This window comes from Phyllopteryx taeniolatus, chromosome 1 (assembly GCF_024500385.1).
Source record: "Phyllopteryx taeniolatus isolate TA_2022b chromosome 1, UOR_Ptae_1.2, whole genome shotgun sequence".
In the NCBI taxonomy this organism is placed as follows: Eukaryota; Metazoa; Chordata; class Actinopteri; order Syngnathiformes; family Syngnathidae; genus Phyllopteryx; species Phyllopteryx taeniolatus.
This window is the reverse complement of record NC_084502.1, coordinates 48,740,489-48,761,096: the sequence shown is the minus strand read 5'-3', so window position 1 is coordinate 48,761,096 and position 20,608 is coordinate 48,740,489. Positions and strand designations below refer to the sequence as shown.

Genomic DNA, 20,608 nt, shown 5'->3' with positions numbered 1-20,608 from the left:
CCAGACCCTTGGATATTCCCGGCCTGTGTTCTGAAAAGCCTCCTCCAGATGGTCCGCTTTCTCCTCTCGCTCCGTGAAGGAATGAAAAGATCAGCTCATTAAACAAAGGGTCATACCCATGTGAAAGAGAGGCGCGCGGTCCTCGGGGAGAAGAGCTGCATGCAAATTGCTCGCCAAACCATTTGAATGGTGTCCAATGATACGTGAGCGAGTCTCTGTGAGCCATACGTTTTATTTCCACTGCACTCTGGGAACAGCAAATGTGATAGATTGTGACAGAAACCTGTCAATTACGAAGACTGACAGAAATAATGTTCAGATAATGTCCCCAAAAAATCCTGAAACTGCCTCACTGGAGAGGTGTGGCCCTTTCACTGCTTCTTAGGAGTTGATTCGGATTAGGGTTAAATAACATCATGACAGTAAAAAAAACAAACAAAAAAAAAAAACATCAAAAACACTCACTCAGCGCAAACAACTGAACAACATTTGTATGTCCAACACTGTATTGAACTTTGTGTGTTTCCTGGCATAAGTTACTGTTCAAAGTTGGACACAAGACAATTTAAAACCCACTGAATGACATGCAATAATGGGGGTTGCATGGCGGGGACGTCAGTGCTCGAACATCTGCGTGCGTCTCAGGTTGTCTTTCACACGAACAAACTCGGGTATCTGCTGCTGGTTCTCCCTCTGCCGGATCTCCTCCTGCTCGTACTGCAAAGATTAAAAGGCAACGCAGTTTAGTCACTCTCCCGCCCCAACACCACTATGACATTAGAGAGACGATATAGTAATAGTCGTCATAGAAGTTGCAATAATCACAATTAAAAATTAATGATGAGCATCCCTGGGAAACCGATATATTTATGACTTATATTTTCTTTCAACCTCTCTACATAATGCATGTCATTTAAATAATCACTCTCAACTTTGTGGTACTTGTTACAATAGCAATAAAGACATTCTTGATTTTTCTTCTTCTTCTTTTAAAGAGCAAACTTATATCCAAAACTTAAAGCTTTGTCGTGGAGCTTAACCAAACTCAGTTGTTCTTTATTACAACTTTTAAAGGACCCATGCCATAAAAATCTTTTTTCCCCCTCCCAGTTTTATGCATAACAAAAGTCAAAATGAGTCTGTGACATTACCCTGTTGGTTGATTTTATGTAATAGCCGATAAACATAGTCACGACAGCAAATCGGAGTCGAGAATATACAAGACGTCCTCGAGTTAAAAAAAAAAAAAAGGTTAAGTGGGCATGCGGAACTTTTTGATAACTCCTGCTTCCAATAACGGGACCGTGCAAAGCTAGCAATAGTATTAGCCACATATTATGAACACTCACATGGTCTCTCTCTTGCTCATACACACACACACACACACACACACACTCTCTCTATGAAGAAATATAATCGATGATAGACCCATGATGTAGTGTACTACACAATCACAGCCAAGATGTAGTTCATAGTCAAATGAAGGAAAACAGCAATCCAATCAGCTCATTTAGCTCATTGGCTCATTTATATATTGACTATTCAGGATAAATCCACCTGTCTCATCTGCCTGGTATTTTGGACATCAAATAATAGCTTGAAAAAGGGCATCCTGGGCATTTCCAATCAAGATGATCTTGCAAACCCGATAACAGGACATCAAAGATGATTTAAAAAAAAAATGTGTGTGGCATGGACCCTTTAAGGGTTTGTATCTGTTCTCTGAAGCACTTCTGACCTCTTGTAGCTTCTGCTGTCTTTTGCGGAGCTCCGTTTCCAGGTCCGAGGGCCTCTGCTGAGCCATCTCCTGCTCCCTGTGCAGCTCAAGTCGCCGCTGCTCTAGCACTCGCTTCAGTTCCGGCTTCTCCTCAAGCACAAGACCCCTGCAGGCGCCGCCACAGAGTCACAGTTCAGCACAAACGAATTAGGACAACAACAGTGCTTGGCCTCACATACGTACCGCTTGTGGCTGAGCAGCAGCTCCCGGTGCAAGTTCTGGTAACTCGGCGTCTCCACAGAAGAGCCATTAAGTTTCCGTGGCTGAGTATCACTGCTGCTGTCCACTGTGCAAAGACTGAGTGTCTGTGCGTGGCCAAGTGACCTGTCTGAGAAAGTCCAACATTCTTGTATCACTCCATGGACCACATTCTACACTCTTAAGCTTTAAAGTCAAAACACATTGACATTTAACGAGCAGTTTGTATATCAACATACACAGAGCAGCCACACAGAAATACTGTTATTCTAAAAATGCACTTGTTCAAATAAAGGCCAAGTACTCTGCAGTTGTTAAGTGTGAATTTACCAAGCTGTTGCAAGTTCCAAACCTTGTGACAATACAAACAATAATAAAATAACATTTAGAGACTGTAATTAGTAATAGTTTTCAGAAGAGTTTTTAATATTTTGACCTCACCAGTCATTCCATTACTGGAGTGTAACTAATAAACTATCGCAACAAATTTTTGAGAAAAACAAAATCCATCAGTATAACCAGTATATTAATAAAATGTCTTAAAAGGCAACGTAATTCTAATTACGCATCAAAAAGAGACAACAAAATGTATGATTTCTTGATAAAAGTTGTGAAAGATTTTTCCCCCATTCATTTTGATTATTTATTTATGAATTCACCTAGACCTGCAGATGTTACAAGCATAATTTTTATCCTGGTGAATGAAACAATTAATTGGCTCAGTTGAATCATTTTAAAAATGTGTTTTGGAAAAGAGCTCAATATATTTCATGAGTATTTGAAGAGTGCGTTTAGATCAGTGTGTATTTGCTTTTGTGTCTCATTGTACCTTTTCGTTGATGTCCATATTCGCCTTTCTGTGAATACGTCAGGAAGAGTGCGGGAGGGGAAAAAATGTTAGATAAAATTGTTACTGACCAGAACAAATACAACTGATTGGATGGGCCATATATAAACGACATGTGAACATGTCGGCTGGGATGCTTTAACACTCGCATGCAAATAACAACAGTGATGTAACATCTCGGCTGGACAGCCAGAAGGCTCAGAGAGTGGTCATGACTGGGTGGAAGTGCAGTCAGCTTCTCACAACACATCTAATTGGAAAAAGAAGTGCACAAAGACCTGCCATCACTCACTTTCAAGTGATTACGGTTACAATTCAATCAATTTACAGTTGAAACCAAACGTTTATGTAGTCATGTTTTTTTCTCACTGTCTGACATGAAACCAGACTTAACTTTAAAGACAATTTTTCATGAATTTCTTCAAAGTCCGAAGTTTACGTACTGTAAGATTACTTTGCCTTTAAACAATTTGGGAAAACCCAAATGGTGATGTCTTTGGAAACGTTTTTTTCTGTTGATTGACAACATTTGAGTTAGTTAAAGACACACCTGTGGATGTATTAGAACTAGGCACACCTGAAACACACTGCTTCTTTGTGAAACATCATGGGAAAGTCAAAAGAAATCAGCCAACATATTAGGCAGAGAACTGTGGACTTGAACAAGTCTGGTTCATCCTTTGGTGCAATTTACAGATCCTTGAGAGTGCCATGTTCATCTCTTCAAATAATTATACGCAAGTATAAACACCATGAGAATGTACAGCCGTCATACCGCTCAGGAAGAAGACGGGTTCTGTGTCCCAGAGATGAACGTGCTTTTGTCCGAAATATGCGTATCAACCCAAGAACAAAAGCAAAAGACCATTTGAAGATGCTGGCTGAAGATGGTAAGAGTGTATCATTATCCACAGGGAAATAAGTACTGTACTTTACCAACATGGACTGAAAGGCCACTCTGCCTGGAAGAAGGCATTACTCCAAAAGAAACATCAAAAAGCCAGATTACAGTTTGCAAATGCACACAAGGACAAAGATCACATTTTTTTATACATGTCCTGTGGTCTGACCAAACTAAAATTGAACTGTTTGGCCAATATAAGCATTGTGGCGTTTGGAGGAAAAAGGGGAACGTTTGCAAGCCTGAGAACACCACCCCGACTTTGAAATATGGGGGTGGCAGCATTACGTTGTGGGGTTGTTTTGCTTAAGGAGGGACTCGTACATTTCATAAAATAGATGGCATCGTGAGGAAAGAACATTATGTAAAAATACTGAAGCAACATCTCAATACATCAGCCAGGAAGTTAAAGCTTAGGCACAAATGGGTCTTCCAAATGGACAATGGCCCGAAGCATACTGCCAAATTGGTTACAAAGTGGCTTAAGGATAACAAAGTCAGTGTTTTGGAGTGACGATCACAAAGCCCTGATCTCAATCCTACTGAAGATTTATGGGCAGACCTGAAAAGGCATGTGCGAGCAAGGTAGCTGGCTGACAAACTTGGTTCGGTTACACCAGTTCTGTCAGGAGGAATGGGCCAGAATTACTGTCCACTATTGTAAAAGGCAGTGGAAGGATGTCCAAAACGATTGACCCAAGTCATAGTTTTAAGGCAATGGTACAGAATACTAATTAAATGTATGTAAACTTCTGACTTAAAAGGGAGTAATTTAAAATTGTCAAAAAAAAATCCTCTCATTATTCTTGCATTGAGAAAACAGAAATGTCAGACTGAGGGGAAAAAAAGCCCATGTGTCTTTTTAAATAATGTACGTAAACTTCTGGTTTCAACAGTATATTTGAATGATTATAAAACATGTATTAACTGTACAGACACTCTTAAGTTAGGAATAGGGACGGATACTAAATTTCTATCTACATATTTTTTTAACATTAACTGTTAAACAAGTACAACCCCAATTCCAATTAAGTTGGGACGTTGTGTTAAACATAAATAAAAACAGAATACAATGATTTGCAAATCATGTTTAACCTATATTTAATTGAATACACTACAAAGACTAGATATTTAATGTTCAAACTGATAAACTTTATTGTTTTTAGCTAATAATTATTAACTTAGAATTTTATGGCTGCAACATCTTCCAAAAAAGCTGGGCCAGGGTCATGTTTACCACTGTGTTACATCACCTTTTCTTTTAACAACATTCAATAAACGTTTGGGAACTGAGGACACTAATTGTTGAAGCTTTGTAGGTGGAATGCTTTCCCATTCTTTCTTGATGTACAGCTTCAGCTGTTCAACAGTCCGGGGTCTCCGTTATCGTATTTTACGCTTAATAATGCGGCACACATTTTCACGACGAAGCCACGCTGTTGTAACACGTGCAGAATGTGGTTTGGCATTGTCTTGCTGAAATAAGCAGGGGCGTCCATGAAAAAGACATTGCTTGGATGGCAGCATATGTTTCTCCAAAACCTGTATGTACCTTACAGCATTAATGGTGTCTTCACAGATGTGTAAGTTACCCATGCCATTGGCACTAACACAGCCCCATACCATCACAGATGCTGGCTTTTGAACTTTGCGTCCATAACAGTCCGGATGGTTCTTTTCCTCTTTGGCCCGGAGGACACGACGTCCACAATTTCCAAAAACAATTTGAAATGTGGACTCGTCGGACCACAGAACACTTTTCCACTTTTCAGCAGTCCATCTTAGATGAGCTCGGGCCCAGAGAAGCCGGCGGCGTTTCTGGGTTTTGTTTATAAATGGCTTTTGCTTTGCATAGTAGAGTTTCAAGTGGCACTTACGTATGTAGGGCCCAACTGTATTTACTGACATTGGTTTTCTGAAGTGTTCCTGAGAACCATGTGGTGATATCCTTTACACATTGATGTCGGTTTTTGATGTAGTGCCGCCTGAGGGATCGAAGGTCACGGGCATTCAATGTTGGTTTTCGGCCTTGCCGCTTACATGCAGTGATTTCTCCAGATTCTCTGAATCTTTTGATGATATTATGGACCATAGATGATGAAATCCCTAAATTCCTTGCAATTGTACATTGAGGAACATTGTCCTTAAACCATTCGGTTCAGTGAACCTCGCCCAATCTTTGCTTGTGAATAACTGAGCAATTCAGGGAAGCTCCTTTTATACCTAATCATGGCATCCACCTGTTCCCAATTAGCCTGTTCACCTGTGGGATGTTCCAAACAGGTGTTTGATGAGCATTCCTCAACTTTCTCAGTCTTTTTTGCCACCTTCATCCATCCATCCATTTTCTGAGCCGCTTCTCCTCACTAGGGTCGCGGGCGTGCTGGAGCCTATCCCAGCTGTCATCAGGCAGGAGGCGGGGTACACCCTGAACTGGTTGCCACCCAATCGCAGGGCACATAGGAACAAACAACCATTCGCACTCACAGTCATGCCTACGGGCAATTTGGAGTCTCCAATTAATGCATGTTTTTGGGATGTGGGAGGAAACCGGAGTGCACGGGGAGAACATGCAAACTCCACACAGGCGGGGCCGGGGATTGAACCCGGGTCCTCAGAACTGTGAGGCTGACGCTCTAACCAGTCATCCACCGTGCCACCCTTTTTTGCCACCTGTCCCAGCTTTTTTGGAACATGTTGCAGTCATAAAATTCCAAGTTAATGATTATTTGCTAAAAACAAAAGAGTTAATCAGTTTGAACATTAAATGTCTTGTCTGTCGTGTATTCAATTAAATATAGGTTGAACATGATTTGCAAATCATTGTATTCTGTTTTTATTTATCTTTAACACAACGTCCCAACTTCATTGGAATTGGGGTTGTAGAAAATTCTCAAATGTAAAGATCTCCTCCTTGAGCCATCACCTTACAATGGTGGAGGGGGTTTGTGTGTCCCAATGATCCTAGGAGAAAAGTTTTCAGGGGCTTTATGTCCCTGGTAGGGTCAACCAGGGCCTTAAGTAAGGGACCAGGCAAAGCACTGCTCTAAACCCCCTTTGATTAATAACATTTTTGTAACATGTTTTTCATCGCCTGTATGCGCATCCTCTGGAACTGAGGCTCAACGGCTAGTGCTTCGTGGCCAGACGTGCACCAGTAGGGCCCGGCCGGGCATAGTCCGAAGAGGCAATGTGGGTACCCCTTCCCATGGCCTCACCACTTGTGGGAGGGTCCAAGGGGGTCCGGTGCATCGGGTGATCTGGGCGGTGGCTGAAGGCTGGGACCATGGTGTTCAAATCCTCAACAACAAAGGATGTCTCTCGGGATGTGTAATTGCACATCAATGGCAGGGAAGGAGCATGAGCTGGTGTGTAAGGTTGTGCGGTTTCAACTAGATATAGTTGGGCTTGCCTGGATGCATAGCTTGGGCTTTTGAGGGTGATTGGACTCTTTTCCACTCTGGAGTTTCTTCCCGTAACAGGTACTGAGCAGGTTTGGGCGTACTTAAGCCCACCCCCCCCCCCCCCCCCCCCCCCCACCCCCACCCCCAAAGCCGAAAAGGCACAGCTCTTGTTTTACCTGTCAATCTACGTTCCAACCCTCACAATTTTCAACTGAAAGAACAAGGTCATGGATACAAGTGGCCAAAAAGAGATTTCTCTGTAGGCTCGCCCTTAAAGATAGCGTGAAGAACTTGGTCATCTAGGAGGGACTCAGAGTTGCTCTCCACATTGAGAGGGGCTACATGAGCGGGCTCGGGCATCTTATTAGGATGCCTCTTGGATGCCTCCCTTGTGAGGTGTTCCAGGCATGTCCCACCAGGAGGAGGCCCCTGGGAAAGGGACACGTTGAAAAGTTTGTCTCTTGGCCAGCCTGGGAATGCCTCAAAGAAGTAGCTAAGGAGAGGGAAGTCTGGGCTCCCCTGCTTAGGCTGCTGCCCCTGCGACCTGAACCCAGATAAGATGGATGGGTGGACAAATAAAATCAACCAGTAATGTAATATAAAGTGAAACACAACACACACATACAGTATAACGTTACAAGTGAGAAGCATATTGCAGCTAGAAAACGACTGGCGTGAGGCGCGAACGTATTATTCTTCACCTTAACATATACAAGATACAGGTCAAAGTCTTTTGTCCACAAAAAGCTAATGCAGGCTGAGAGACCCGTCAAGTCAATGGCAATAGAAAAAAAACAGGAAGTAGAATCCTACCAAATTAATCGTGGTAACAGTGCTCAATATAAGATACCAGAGCTACCGGAGTTCTCTTCATGACTACTGGCCATCATCTCCCAGATACACTGAACAATGACAGTGAAACAATAACACTTAATGTCAATTACTGTCTTACTGTATGATATTGTTAAACTTTGAATCTGATGCGAGGAGAATTTTAAAATCTTCATTAAAACAACGTAGAGATAGCAATGTGACCAGATCGGGCCAATGTTTGTGTGGTGTGTCGAGCACCGCACAAACCTAAAAGGTGACCCACAAAACGCAACCACTCACTTTGTTTGCATTGGATTTTTCCATTGTACAGAGGGCGGAGCTTGTCTCTTTCGGTCCAGTCTTTTTTTTTAGTCCATTGTGGAAAAAAACAAAACAATGCCACCTCTTCACATAATCTCTGCTGTCTGATTCTTCACAAGGCATTGACGAAAGTGTATTGTTGTTGACGTGAGACAAGTGTCACCTTCCCGCGGTTGTAGACGCTCCAATCTGATTACATCATTCAAGATGATCTCATCGGCCCCCATGCGGCATAGCATGCCGGATTAGTTAATTGGCACGGACGCAAATGCCGCTTAAATCCAATATAGCGCGGCACTATTACCAGTCCATTGCTCTGTCATGGAGTCCATTAATGATTGGCAAGGGATTCAAACAACTTGCAGGAGAAACTGTGAAAAATGTGGAGTTATATTACAGCATCGTGTCTCTGAATCTGTCACGCTACTTTTGTGTTACTTTCAACAGAATAACTGTGCGATCCTACAGTATGACGTTTAACTTTATTACATGGCCATAACATAACCGTCATCATATTACCAGCCAGCACCAAAGGATTAATAATAATTATTATTACCAATAATTATTATAATGTCAATCCATCCATTTTTGTTACCATTTATCTTGTTCATGCTTGTGGGGATGTAGAGCTTTTCCAAGATGACATCATGTGAAAGGCAGACAACACCCTGGTTGGGTCACCACTCAATCATAGGGCATACAGTGGGTACGGAAAGTATTCAGACCCCCTTAAATTTTTCACTCTTTGTTATATTGCAGCCGATTGATAAAATCATTTAAGTTCATTTTTTTCCTCATTAATGTACACACAGCACCCCATATTGAGAGAAAAAAAACGTATTGTTGAAATTTTTGCAGATTTGTTAAAAAAGAAAAACTGAAATATCACAAAGCCATAAGTATTCAGACCCTTTGCTGTGACACTCATATATTTAACTCGGGTGCTGTCCATTTCTTCGGTTCATCCTTGAAATGGTTCTCCACCTTCATTGGAGTCCATTGATTAGACTGATTGGACTTGATTAGGAAAACCACACACCTGTCTATATAAGACCTTACAGCTCACAGTGTATGTCAGAGCAAATGAGAATCATGAGGTCAAAGGAACTGCCTGAAGAGCTCAGAGAAGGAATTGCGGCAAGGGACAGATCTGGCCAATCACAAAAAGATTTCTGCTGCACTTAAGGTTCATGAGAGCACTGTGGCCTCCATAATCCTTAAATGGAAGATGTTTGGGACGACCAGACCTTCCTAGAGCTGGTCGTCCGGCCAAACTGAGCAATCGGGGGAGAAGAGCCTTGGTGAGAGAGGTACAGAAGAACCCAAAGATCACTGTGGCTGAGCTCCAGAGATGCAGTCGGGAGATGGGAGAAAGTTCTAGAAAGTCAACCATCACTGCAGCCCTCCACCAGTCGGGGCTTTAAGGCAGAGTGGCCCGACGGAAGCCTCTCCTCAATGCGAGACACATGAAATTTTGCATGGAGTTTGCTAAAAAAACAAAACAAAAATACACCTGAAGGACTCCAAGATGGTGAGAAATAAGATTCTCTTTTCTGACGAGACAAAGATAGAACTTTTTGGCCTCAATTCTAAGCGGTATGTGTGGAGAAAACCAGGCACTGCTCATCACCTGTCCAATACAGTGCCAACGGTGAAGCATGGTGGTGGCAGCATCATGCTGTGGGGGTGTTTTTCAGCTGCAGGGACACAACGACTGGTTGCAATCGAAGGAAAGATGAATGCGACCGAGTACAGGGATATCCAGGAAAAAAACTTTCTCCAGAGTTCTCAGGACCTCAGACTGGGCCGAAGGTTCACCTTCCAACAAGACAAGGACCCTAAGCACACAGCTAAAATACCGAAGGAGTGGCTTCAGAACAACTCCGTGACTGTTCTTGAATGGCCCAACCAGAGCCCTGACTTAAACCCAATTGAGTATCTCTGGATAGACCTGAAAATGGCTGTCCACCAACGTTCACCATCCAACCTGACAGAACTGGAGAGGATCCCCAAGGAGGAATGGCAGAGGATCCCCAAATCCAGGTGTTAAAAACCTGTTGCATCATTCCCAAAAAGACTCATGGCTGGATTAGCACAAAGGATGCTTCTACTAAATAGTGAGCAAACGGTCTGAATACTTATGGCTGTGTGATATTTCAATTTTTCTTTTTAATAAATCTGCAAAAATTTCATCAATTCATTTATTTCTGTCAATATGGGGTGCTGTGTGTACATTAATGAGGGGGGTAAAAAGAAAATGTATTTTAGCAAATGGCTGCAATATAACAAAGAGTGAAAATTTTAAGGGGTCTGAATCCTTTTCGTACCCACTGTATATACTGTGGAAGGCAGACAACCATTCACACACATCCACCTTGTCTCTGAATGGGAACTGCCTTCACAGAAGTCAGGTGACTGTACAGTACCAGTACACCATCAATGACATCCATCCATCCATATTCCGCACCACTTATCCTCACTAAGGTTCCAGGCATGCTGCCGCCTATCCCAGCTGACTCTGCGAGAGAGGCGGGGTACACCCTGAACTGGTCGCCAGTCAATCGCAGGTCAACTAAACAACCATTCGTTCTCACGTTCACACTTTGGGGCAATTTAGAGTCTTCAATTAACCTGCCATGCATGTTTTTGGGATGTGGGAGGAAACCGGAGTGCCCGGAGAAAACCCACACAGGCACGGGGAGAACATGCAAACTCCACACAGGCAAGCCCAGGATTCGTTCTCAGAACTGTGAGGCGGATGTGCTAACCCGTCAGCCACCTTGACGCCCCCATCAGTCACATATTAATTAAAATATTAATCAATGTAATATTCATGGTTCCGTGTGTGACAGTTTGTGACACCTTTTCTAAAAGGATGGTTGCAAGAGAAGGAAAATAGACAAGGAGTGGCTGGCTAGAAGTGAAGTATGCACACTCATATTCTAAGCAGAAAAGCCTCTGGTGGTGTCCAAGTACTTTTGTCCAGCCTTAGTGAGTGTTGCGGCGTCAAGATTGTTGGAGAGGATGGCCAATAGTCATGTGATGACGAGCCACACATATTTTTTTCTGTTAAGACATGGCGCTGTAATCGGTCTTAATTTAAGAGGTTTCTACTTATTTTGTTCCATTGTCATCGGCTGAAAAAAAATCTAAACAGATATGGAAGAGCTTTGTCACAGCAAAAGACATAGATTTGGATCTTCTGTAACTGGTGTGGTTAATTTCTTGCATAAGTCAATTGTAATCAAAGAGAATCGTGGTTTATTGTTTGTATTTTATTTTAACCTTGTTAACATTGGTGGTTGATTTTATTTTACATGTCTTACTCCTCGTCATTAGTTATTAAAGTGGACTGTTTACAGTGTATATTATTGTTTCCAGCATACTAATATTAGACTGGGGCAGCACGGTGTAAGGCTCGTTAGCACATGTGCCACACAGTTCTGAGGTCCTGGGTTCAAATCTGGCCTTCCTGTGTGACCTTAACAGGGTGTATCCTGCCTCTTGCCTGCAGTCACCTGGGATAGGCTCCAGCACGCCCGTGACCCTAGTGAGGCTCAGCGGTAGAGAAAATGAATGGATGGATGGAATATGAGACTGGTTAACTTCTGCTTGTATTTGTATAACAAGGTTTTGTGATAGTGTCACTGATGGTGTAGTGGTACACTCGCCTGACTTTGGTGCAGGCAGCGTGGGTTCAGTTCCCACTCAGTGACGGTGTGAATGGGAGTGCGAATGGTTGTCCGTGTCTATATGTGCCCTGCGACTGACTGGCGACCAGTTCTGGGTGTAGTCTGCCTTTCGCCCGAAGTCAGCTGGGATAGGCTCCAGCGTCCCGCGACCCTAACCAGGATAAGCGGTGTTGAAAATGGATGGATGGATGGAGGTTTTGTGATAGTGACTGTTTGGACTCTGTTGTGATATTACAAATATAATTCATGGGAAATTTGGTTGTGAAAGTTGACCTAATTCAAGTTACACCAGCATCAAGGAATTGTGGTGCAGCTTCGAGGTACCACTGTATTATGTTCTTGTTGCACTGAAGCCAGAGACAGATGACACCCACCTTTGACATTGCAGCAGGTGTCCGCCAATATGACTTGGAGTCCCTCAACATTAGGGTTGCCTCAATGAAAAGGAGCAATGCAGCAGCGTGTGTGCATGTCTGGCGCGGGCCAGCTGCACATGTAGTGAGAGCCACCAATCCTTCCAGCCTTGTCCGCTATTATCCAGTGTTCCGCAGGTTTATTTCCAATGTGTTCAGACCCGAATACCTGCATACAAGACATCTAAAGAACTTCTACTGTACACGTACACATAAATAATTCCCTCCTAGAACAGCCTCAATATGGTGAGCTACGTTTAGCCTGATTGCCTGATTCCAGGTGCATTGTGGAACAAACGTTTTAGCCAATTGAGCATGCATTTCACAAGACAAAATTGAAGGGAAAATGCCCCATGAACAAGCAGGAAATTAAGATGGCTGCAGTGGATTGGTCGAGCATCACAAGGGATGAGAAACCCAGTTTCTGATGATGTCTATGCTTTCCAGACTTCAGGTAGTAACTGACTGCAAAGGATTTGCAACCAAGTAATAAAAAGTGAAACGTTTGATTTATGATTGTTAATTTACACCATTACCTATGGTCGCTTAAAAAGTGTGAGGCATAGACTGTATACGAACTGTTGGAATCACCGTTCACCTGATTTAGATCTAAATACCCTCAGATTAAAGCAGAAAGTCTGCAGTTAAAGTACATATTGTTCATTTCATTTCAAATATCCTGTGGCAGTGCTTTGAGCAAAAAAAAAAAAAAAAAAAGATGAGAATTGTGTCAATATATAATGTATTTTCAGATGAAATTGTTAATGGTCATTAATTAATTATTTGAAGGAATTTTTTTTCAATAATAACGACTCATTTTTTTGTGTGGGTTAAATTTAAGAGTACTGCATTTTTCTCTGTGTGACATATACAGCTCTTCAAAACAGGGCATTAAAAAAATTAAAATAAAAACTTTACCTTTCCCCCCACACTTGGACACCCTTGGGTACGAGTACCACTGGTGGTATGATGACTCCCTGTACTGCTATGTGAATTAAATCTTTTGTGCATGTTACAGTGGCCTCAACTTTTTTTTTCATGCATACATATTTGTCAAGTACAGCGCTGTTGAATTTAACGTTTACGTATCCTACATTTACATGTAATCATTTACAAATGTTTTTTTAAACATTTATGTACAATCCGTATTTACCTTTTGTGCATTACATTTTAATGGAATCATTATTTGAGCACAGTTTTTGTTTTCCTATATTGAAGTACAGTGTTAATGTTCACACTATCCATAATGTTACAGTGGCTAAATATGAAACACACTTTTTATAAATAAAATCTCTGCCTACGTTGTTCATGAACACTTGGGCTTACTATGCTACTGTATTTTAATGTCGGTCGTTCTGGTGTCACTTGGAGAGCTAAGGATTTTTTTTTAAAGGTGGTATCATACCGATCAGGTTTTTAAAACGAACCACTGGATAAGATAATTTAGCCAGTAAACATCATAATTTGCTGACCGACCTTAAATCAGGATATGAACCGGAAGGTCGTCACGACGAGGCAGGCCCCTCGTATGGATCTTTACCGCCTATACGTAAACTTATTTGTTCAAACTATGGCGTCATCTCCTGGTCGTGTTTATGATGGTTTTAGCAGCTTCTTTGCGTTTTCGACCCAATTTGACCATATTGTTGTTGAAGCATCTCCATGGTTACCGGTCCGGTCGTGACGTAGAGTGGACGTGATGCGACGCCAACGTCACAATTTGACAAACGATACATTTCTTACTCTACCTCTTAAAGCCTTTTGTTTTTTTTAAGCAATGCAATGTGTTTATTTACATCTTTTTAATCCCCCTGTTGTATATGAGATTGCGTTTGTTTATGTCGTTGACAGTACGTGTTGCTAAAAAAAATAACCGAGGGGCGGGATTTTTCCCATGATCCTACTCGGCTAATCCTACCCGGAAGCGCTGGGTAACGGCGCAGTTTGAATGGCTTCTGAGCGGTAATGGCTGCTGTGTACGTGTTTGTGACTGCTATTGCGTGTGAGTGAGTGAATGTGCGTGAATGCGGAATGCGTGTGATTTTTGTCCAAAAGCTACACACTGATCTTATTTGATCTGGTCGTAGTTGTGGCCCGACTGTGTCCGGAAGTGATAAGAAAAGCGCCTGCTTAGCCTCCGCGGCGATGGGAAACAGGCACGAGTTCGACGTTCAGGGCCTCCACTCTTTTAAAGTTGTGGTCAGAAGTGATGAATTGATCAGATATACTAGTTCGGAGTGAGTTTGGTTTCTTTCCAAACTCCACGAAGGACATTGAGTAAAGAGGCGATTCTGATCTAACCACAACAAAAGAAACGAGGTAACATGGGCTCCCGCTGTAGCTTGTTACGCATAGGCATGAACACGAGATACGCTAGCGTGCTGTAGCAGTCCAGCTAAACAAAGTAGTGGCGGCCATGTTGGGGAGGTCGTCGTTCCAATTGTGGGCAATGCAGGGACTCAGAAATTAAGTAGTAACTTGCTCATTTCTCGACCGATTTTCATGAGCGTTATTGTTTTGTCAACGGCAAAGCGTATGTTATCAATACACAACACTTGACACAAGCAAAAAAAATACACACTTTTACAAGTGAAAGCGACTCATAGTTCCCTTGTCGTAATTGCACAGCGTTTTACGCAACCTTATGCAGCACAAAGTTCCGGCATCCTTCCTTGGGCTTTTGATTTCTTGCCGTCCACACACGTGGAATACGCTAACGACTTTGACTTCCCTAGCTTAGCGTCGCCGTCGGCACGCAGCTCCATAACGGGTGTGTTGTATCTACCTATACATATTTGTGTTACACAATCCTGATCACAGGCCGCTATTTTCTTTCCATTTCGCTGTATGGATTCCCCGAACTTGGATTTAGTGGAGGCTGACATAACGTTTGTTATTGTTTCGCGCAAGGAAATCGCTGTTCTAGTGGCCGCTGACGTTCTGGTTTTTGAACTGTTCAATTCAGTTGATTTTTTTCTTCGTGTGTGTGCGTGTGGTTCTGACATTGTCAAAATGTTCTTCCATTTCGGTGTCCAAAATCACAGGTTCATAGGATTTCGACATGACTGAAAGTAAGGTCGACGTGATGAACTGTTATTATTATTGGTGTATTTTATTTTTAAATTGTATTTTTTTTTGTAGTTTGATGGAAATATGAAGATTATTTTGCTCTTGGAGTGGTCAGGAATGAGATGGCTCGAGCCGACGCCGCTATTGAAAAATGTGAAAATAGCCTATTCAACAAAACATTTTCCTGCTTAAATGCTACTTTATTTTCACGAATAGTACTTTATAATATTGTATAAACAAATAGACGACTTTTTACACTAAATTGCTTTGACGTGTGGTTGAAGTTCTTTGTATTTGTGCCGAACAGATTCGGTGCTTCGGTGAGAACAGTGACATCTGGTGGACGAAATAACTCACAGCAACCTAGGTCACTAACTGTGTGAAACGAGACTCGTTATCTTTCAGCAATAAAATATAAAATACGATGTTGGTCGATGTATTATTTATTTATTTACTATTTGTCTGTGTTAATTGACCAAGTTGGCATTAAAAAGCTGGATTCCACAAAGCAAGTATGTTGGTCACGCATACATCTTTATTATAAAGGGATGACTTGTGGACAGAAGCAAAAGGGCACCGAGATCTTTATAAGTTTTTATTCAAAAATAATTTCTCCACAATTGAAGTTTTCAGGTAGCTCCTCTTCATGCTCACCATATCTCTGGCTCTGGAAAATATGCATTGACATGTAATTGACAACGATGGTAGACAATATTTTAGAGCCACTTTCCACAAGTATGGGTACAGTGTCTTTCAAATAGCCTAGTATTTTAAACAGACAGATGTGGCTCCCTCTATGAAAACAGGAATTATTAGAATGACAGAAGTCAAACATACACACTATACTGATGTATAGCTGCAGTAAAAATGAAAACGTTACCGCAAATTAACTATTTATTTTCAATTATCCCTTTCAAACCCACATTAAAATGGTTCCAAATGTTAGACTGCCATTTTGCATTTTGACTCTAAAAATAAGAAAAATAAAATTAGTGTAGCCACCCTTCAGAAAGGTAAAACGGAAGGGGGACTTGACGCACCCAACTTCAAACGCAATTACTTAGTTAGCCAAATACAATACCTCCTTAAATGGTTACATCCAAATGCTGAACAACAATTTTAGCTGGAATGAGAACAGATAGATGGCAATAGCACCAAAGTTTCAGACCTCCCATTTATCAGCACAAGTCTCAAACGCCACAATTGTTTTAAGAATCCGATTATTGCTGCCACTTTATCAGCTTGGTGGAAAAATCTTGGACCCACACAATCTCAGTTAGCACCATATCATTCCTCCCCAATCTGGCACGATCCCGATTTTGAGATGAACAAAATACCCCTTTACTGCAGCACATGGGAACAAAGTGGAATTGACCGCCTCCATCCCTTGTTAAAAAAATGTGCCGGCTCAGCAACTGCGTACACCAGTTGACTAACATGCATATGACATGGTGTTCATTCACTAATAAGTTCAATAGAAACACTATAGACTTTAGTTACTAGTGCTGGGATGACTTATAACAACACAGGTTATACGAACATATCATCTCACAGGTTCTTACAGCTGTTTCGACAAACAGAATCCCACCGCACCACTCGACAGTAGCACTGCCTTGCTCATTTTCCCAGATCCTGTCCTGCCCTTTTCTGTCCTCTCTTATCTGGTTGTCTTGGTGAGTTATTGCATGTCCTCACCGCGTGCCCCCCCCCCCCCCCTCTAAACCCTCCCCCCACCCCACAATCTACAAATAACTTGTAATGTTACTTGTGTTTAAATATCCAGACTGTCTCCCTATTGCTCTGATGTGGTTTTCACCCATAATTCACTTGTCCACTCTGTCCCCCTTGTCTGTCCCCTTAAAACCCTTTTCTGTCCGGCTGCATTTTTAATAAACATCAGATTACCGATAATTTAAACAATTAAGCAGAGGGAGTATTTCAAACTCCCCTGTTCCAGCACAAAGACATACAGGTCCCCCATTCTGCAGGGCCATGAAGCTGAACAAGACAGGTTAAACAAAAAAAAAGTTTTGAACTGTTGGATTCCGATTTCGGCGGCACGGTGGGCGACTGGTTAGAGCAGTTCTGAGGACCCGGGTTCAATCCCTGGTCCCCGCCTGTGTGGAGTTTGCATGTTCTCCCCGTGCCTGCGTGGGTTTTCTCCAGGCACTCCGGTTTCCTCTCACATCCCAAAAACATGCATGGTAGGTTAATTGACAACTCTACATTCACTGTGAGTGCGAATGGTTGTTTGTTTGTATGTGCCCTGCGATTGGCTGGCAACCAGTTCAGGGTGTGCCCCGCCTCCTGCCCGATGATAGCTGGGATAGGCTCCAGCACGCCCGCGACCCTAATGGGGAGAAGTTGCTCAGAAAATGGATGGCTGGATGGATGGAAGGATAAAGTAGGTAAAAAACTGCATGGAACAAAAACAGCCCTCTGAATAAGTGCAGGGGACATGTCCCCTGTCCCAACCCCCCCCCCTCCGTGTGTGTATATATATCCATCCATCCATCCATTTTCTACCGCTTATCCGAGGTCGGGTCGCGGGGGCAGTAGCTTTAGCAGGGACGCCCAGACTTCCCTCTCCCACTTCATCTATCTCTTCCGGGGGGATCCCAATGCGTTCCCAGGACAGCCGAAGGATGTAGTCTCTCCAGCGTGTCCTGGGTCGTCCCCGGGGTCTCCTCCGGGTGGGACGTGCGCGGAACACCACACAAGGGAGGCGTCCGAGAGGCATCCAAATCAGATTCCCCAGCCACCTCATCTGGCTCCTCTCGATGTGAAGGAGCAGCGGCTCTACTCTGAGATCCCCCCGGATGACCGAGCTTCTCACCCTATCTCTAAGGGAGAGCCCGGACACCCTGCGGAGGAAACTCATTTCGGCCGCTTGTATCCGGGATCTTGTTCTTTCGGTCACGACCCACAGCTCGTGACCATAGGTGAGGGTAGGAACGTAGATCGACCGGTAAATCGAGAGCTTCACCTTTTGGCTTAGCTCCTTCTTTACCACAACGGACTGATACAAAGTCCGCATCACTGCAGACGCTGCACCGATCCGCCTATCGATCTCCCGTTCCATTCTTCCCTCACTCGTGAACAAGACCCCAAGATACTTGAACTCCTCCACTTGGGGCAGGATCTCATCCCTGACCTGGAGAGGGCACGCCACCCTTTTCCGACTGAGGACCATGGTCTCAGATTTGGAGATTTGGATTTGGAGGACCATAATTTCCTCGAAGCCGTCCGGAAGTCTTTCTCCATGGCCTCACCGAACTCCTCCCATGCCCGAGTTTTTGCTTTCGCGACCACCAAAGCTGCATTCCGCTTGGCTAGCCAGTACCCATCACCTGCCTCAGGAGTCCTACAGGCCAAAAAGGCCCGATAGGACTCCTTCTTCAGCTTGACGGCATCCCTCACCGTTGGTGTCCACCAACAGGTTCGGGGATTGCCGCCACGACAGGCACCAACCACCTTACGGCCACAGCTGCGGTCGGCCGCCTCAGTAATAGAGGCGCGGAACATGGTCCACACGGACTCGATGTCCCCCGCCTCCCCCGGAAGATGAGCAAAGTTCTGTCGGAGGTGGGAGTTGAAACTCCTTCTGACAGGGGATTCCGCCAGACGTTCCCAGCAGACCCTCACAATAAGTTTGGGCCTGCCACGTCGGACCGGCATCTTCCCCCACCATCGGAGCCAACTCACCACCAGGTGGTGATCAGTTGACAGCTCCGCCCCTCTCTTCACCCGAGTGTCCAAGACATGCGGCCGCAAGTCCAATGACACGACCACAATGTCGATCATTGAACTGCGACCAAGGGTGTCCTGGTCCCAAGTACACGTGTGGACACCCTTATGCTTGAACATGGTGTTCGTTATGGACAATTCGTGATGACCACAGAAGTCCAATAAAAGAACACTGCTTGGGTTCTGATCGGGGGGGCCGTTCCTCCCAATCACGCCCTTCCAGGTCTCACTGTCATTGCCCACGTGAGCATTGAAGTCCCCCAGCAAAATGATGGAGTCCCCAGCGGGAGCCCTCTCCAGTACCCCCTCCAAGGACTCCAAAAAGGGTGGGTACTCTGAACTGCTGTTTGGTGCATAGGCACAAACAACAGTCAGGACCCGTCTCCCCACCCGAAGGCAGAGGGAGGCTCCCCTCTCGTCCACCGGGGTGAACCCCAACGTACAGGCCCACCGTGCCGGCCAATTGTGGATATAGGAAATATAAATATATAATATAAATAGCATGCAAGAGGACGTATTGTCCATACATAAACTATCCACTTCAATCTTTCGGTAATGGTATTCATGTATTTGTTTGTTTGCAAAATAGAGTGCTGAGTTTTAATTTTGACATTTGGGATCTGATTAATCTGCTTTAATAGACTTGCTTTTTTTTTTTTATGGTTGAAAACAGAATTGGCAAAGGTAAATTAATCTATATTAGATATTTCGATGATGGAAGGTCGAACTCTCGTACACTTGTACTTTGGTTCAGACTGCCACTGTGTAATGTAATGTAATGTAATGTAAACGCAAGGCTATGAAGGAGTATGTGGATGAATCCCTGGCAGCCGGGATTATTCGCCTATATTTATCCCCTGCGGGAGCCGGATTTTTCTTTGTGGACAAGAAGGACAAGACTCTTTGACCCTGTATCGATTACTGGGGTCTCAACGACATAACTGTGAAAAACAGGTACCCTCTTCCTCTCATCTCCACCGCCTTTGAGTTCCTGGAGGGAGCCAAGATTTTCACCAAACTAGACTTAAGAAATGCATATAATTTAGTTAGGATAAAGGAGGGGGATTAATGGAAAACAGCATTCAACACACCAACGGGACATTATGAGTATTTGGTGATGCCTTTTGGTCTAACTAACGCTCCAGCTGTGTTCCAGAACTTTGTCAATGATGTCCTGTGTGACATGTTGAATGTGAATGTTTTTGTATATTTAGACGATATTTTGATATTCTCCCCAGATGAGGAAACTCACATCATTCATGTCCGCTCTGCGTTGCAGCAGTTACTGCAGAACTATATGTCAAGGCTGAGAATTGTGAGTTCCACAAGGCGTCCGTTTCTTTCTTTTCTGGGGTTCGTGCTGGCTCCAGGTGAAATCAAGATGGACCCTTGCAAAGTTGATGCTGTGACTAATTGGCCCACTCCC

General features: G+C 43.4%; 1 protein-coding gene and 1 non-coding gene across 3 annotated transcripts; one reads left to right on the top strand and one right to left on the bottom strand.

The window, feature by feature from the left end:
* Positions 1 to 212: 212 nt before the first annotated feature.
* On the bottom strand, positions 213 to 14,036 carry zgc:195245 (uncharacterized protein LOC565483 homolog). Of its 2 annotated transcripts, XM_061800158.1 has the most exons (6): positions 13,843 to 14,036; positions 12,328 to 12,535; positions 2,805 to 2,832; positions 1,961 to 2,105; positions 1,739 to 1,883; positions 213 to 717 (listed from the first exon to the last, which is right to left on the bottom strand). In XM_061800158.1, exons 2-6 carry the CDS (start codon positions 12,376 to 12,378, stop codon positions 616 to 618), a joined length of 471 nt encoding a protein of 156 aa, XP_061656142.1. In that variant the 5' UTR covers positions 12,379 to 12,535; positions 13,843 to 14,036; the 3' UTR covers positions 213 to 615. The 2 variants fall into 2 exon arrangements, with proteins under 2 accessions (XP_061656142.1, XP_061656132.1); XM_061800148.1 differs by lacking the exons at positions 12,328 to 12,535; positions 13,843 to 14,036 and adding an exon at positions 8,241 to 8,466.
* A 240-nt stretch (positions 14,037 to 14,276) lies between these two features.
* LOC133465645 (small Cajal body-specific RNA 2) lies at positions 14,277 to 14,666 on the top strand. Its single transcript, XR_009784704.1, has one exon. It is a non-coding gene; the product is annotated as a small Cajal body-specific RNA 2 (non-coding RNA).
* Positions 14,667 to 20,608: the final 5,942 nt, after the last annotated feature.

Excerpts from the sequence above, each read along its gene's own strand:
- zgc:195245 (XM_061800148.1), bottom strand. The coding sequence starts at position 8,384 with ATGCCTTGTGAAGAATCAGACAGCAGAGATTATGTGAAGAGGTGGCAT. Across the intron at positions 2,833-8,240 it reads AAAAATCCAATGCAAACAAA|AAAGGCGAATATGGACATCA; the intron begins GTGAGTGGTTGC and ends ACGTATTCACAG. Across the intron at positions 1,884-1,960 it reads CTGCTGCTCAGCCACAAGCG|GGGTCTTGTGCTTGAGGAGA; the intron begins GTACGTATGTGA and ends CGGCGCCTGCAG.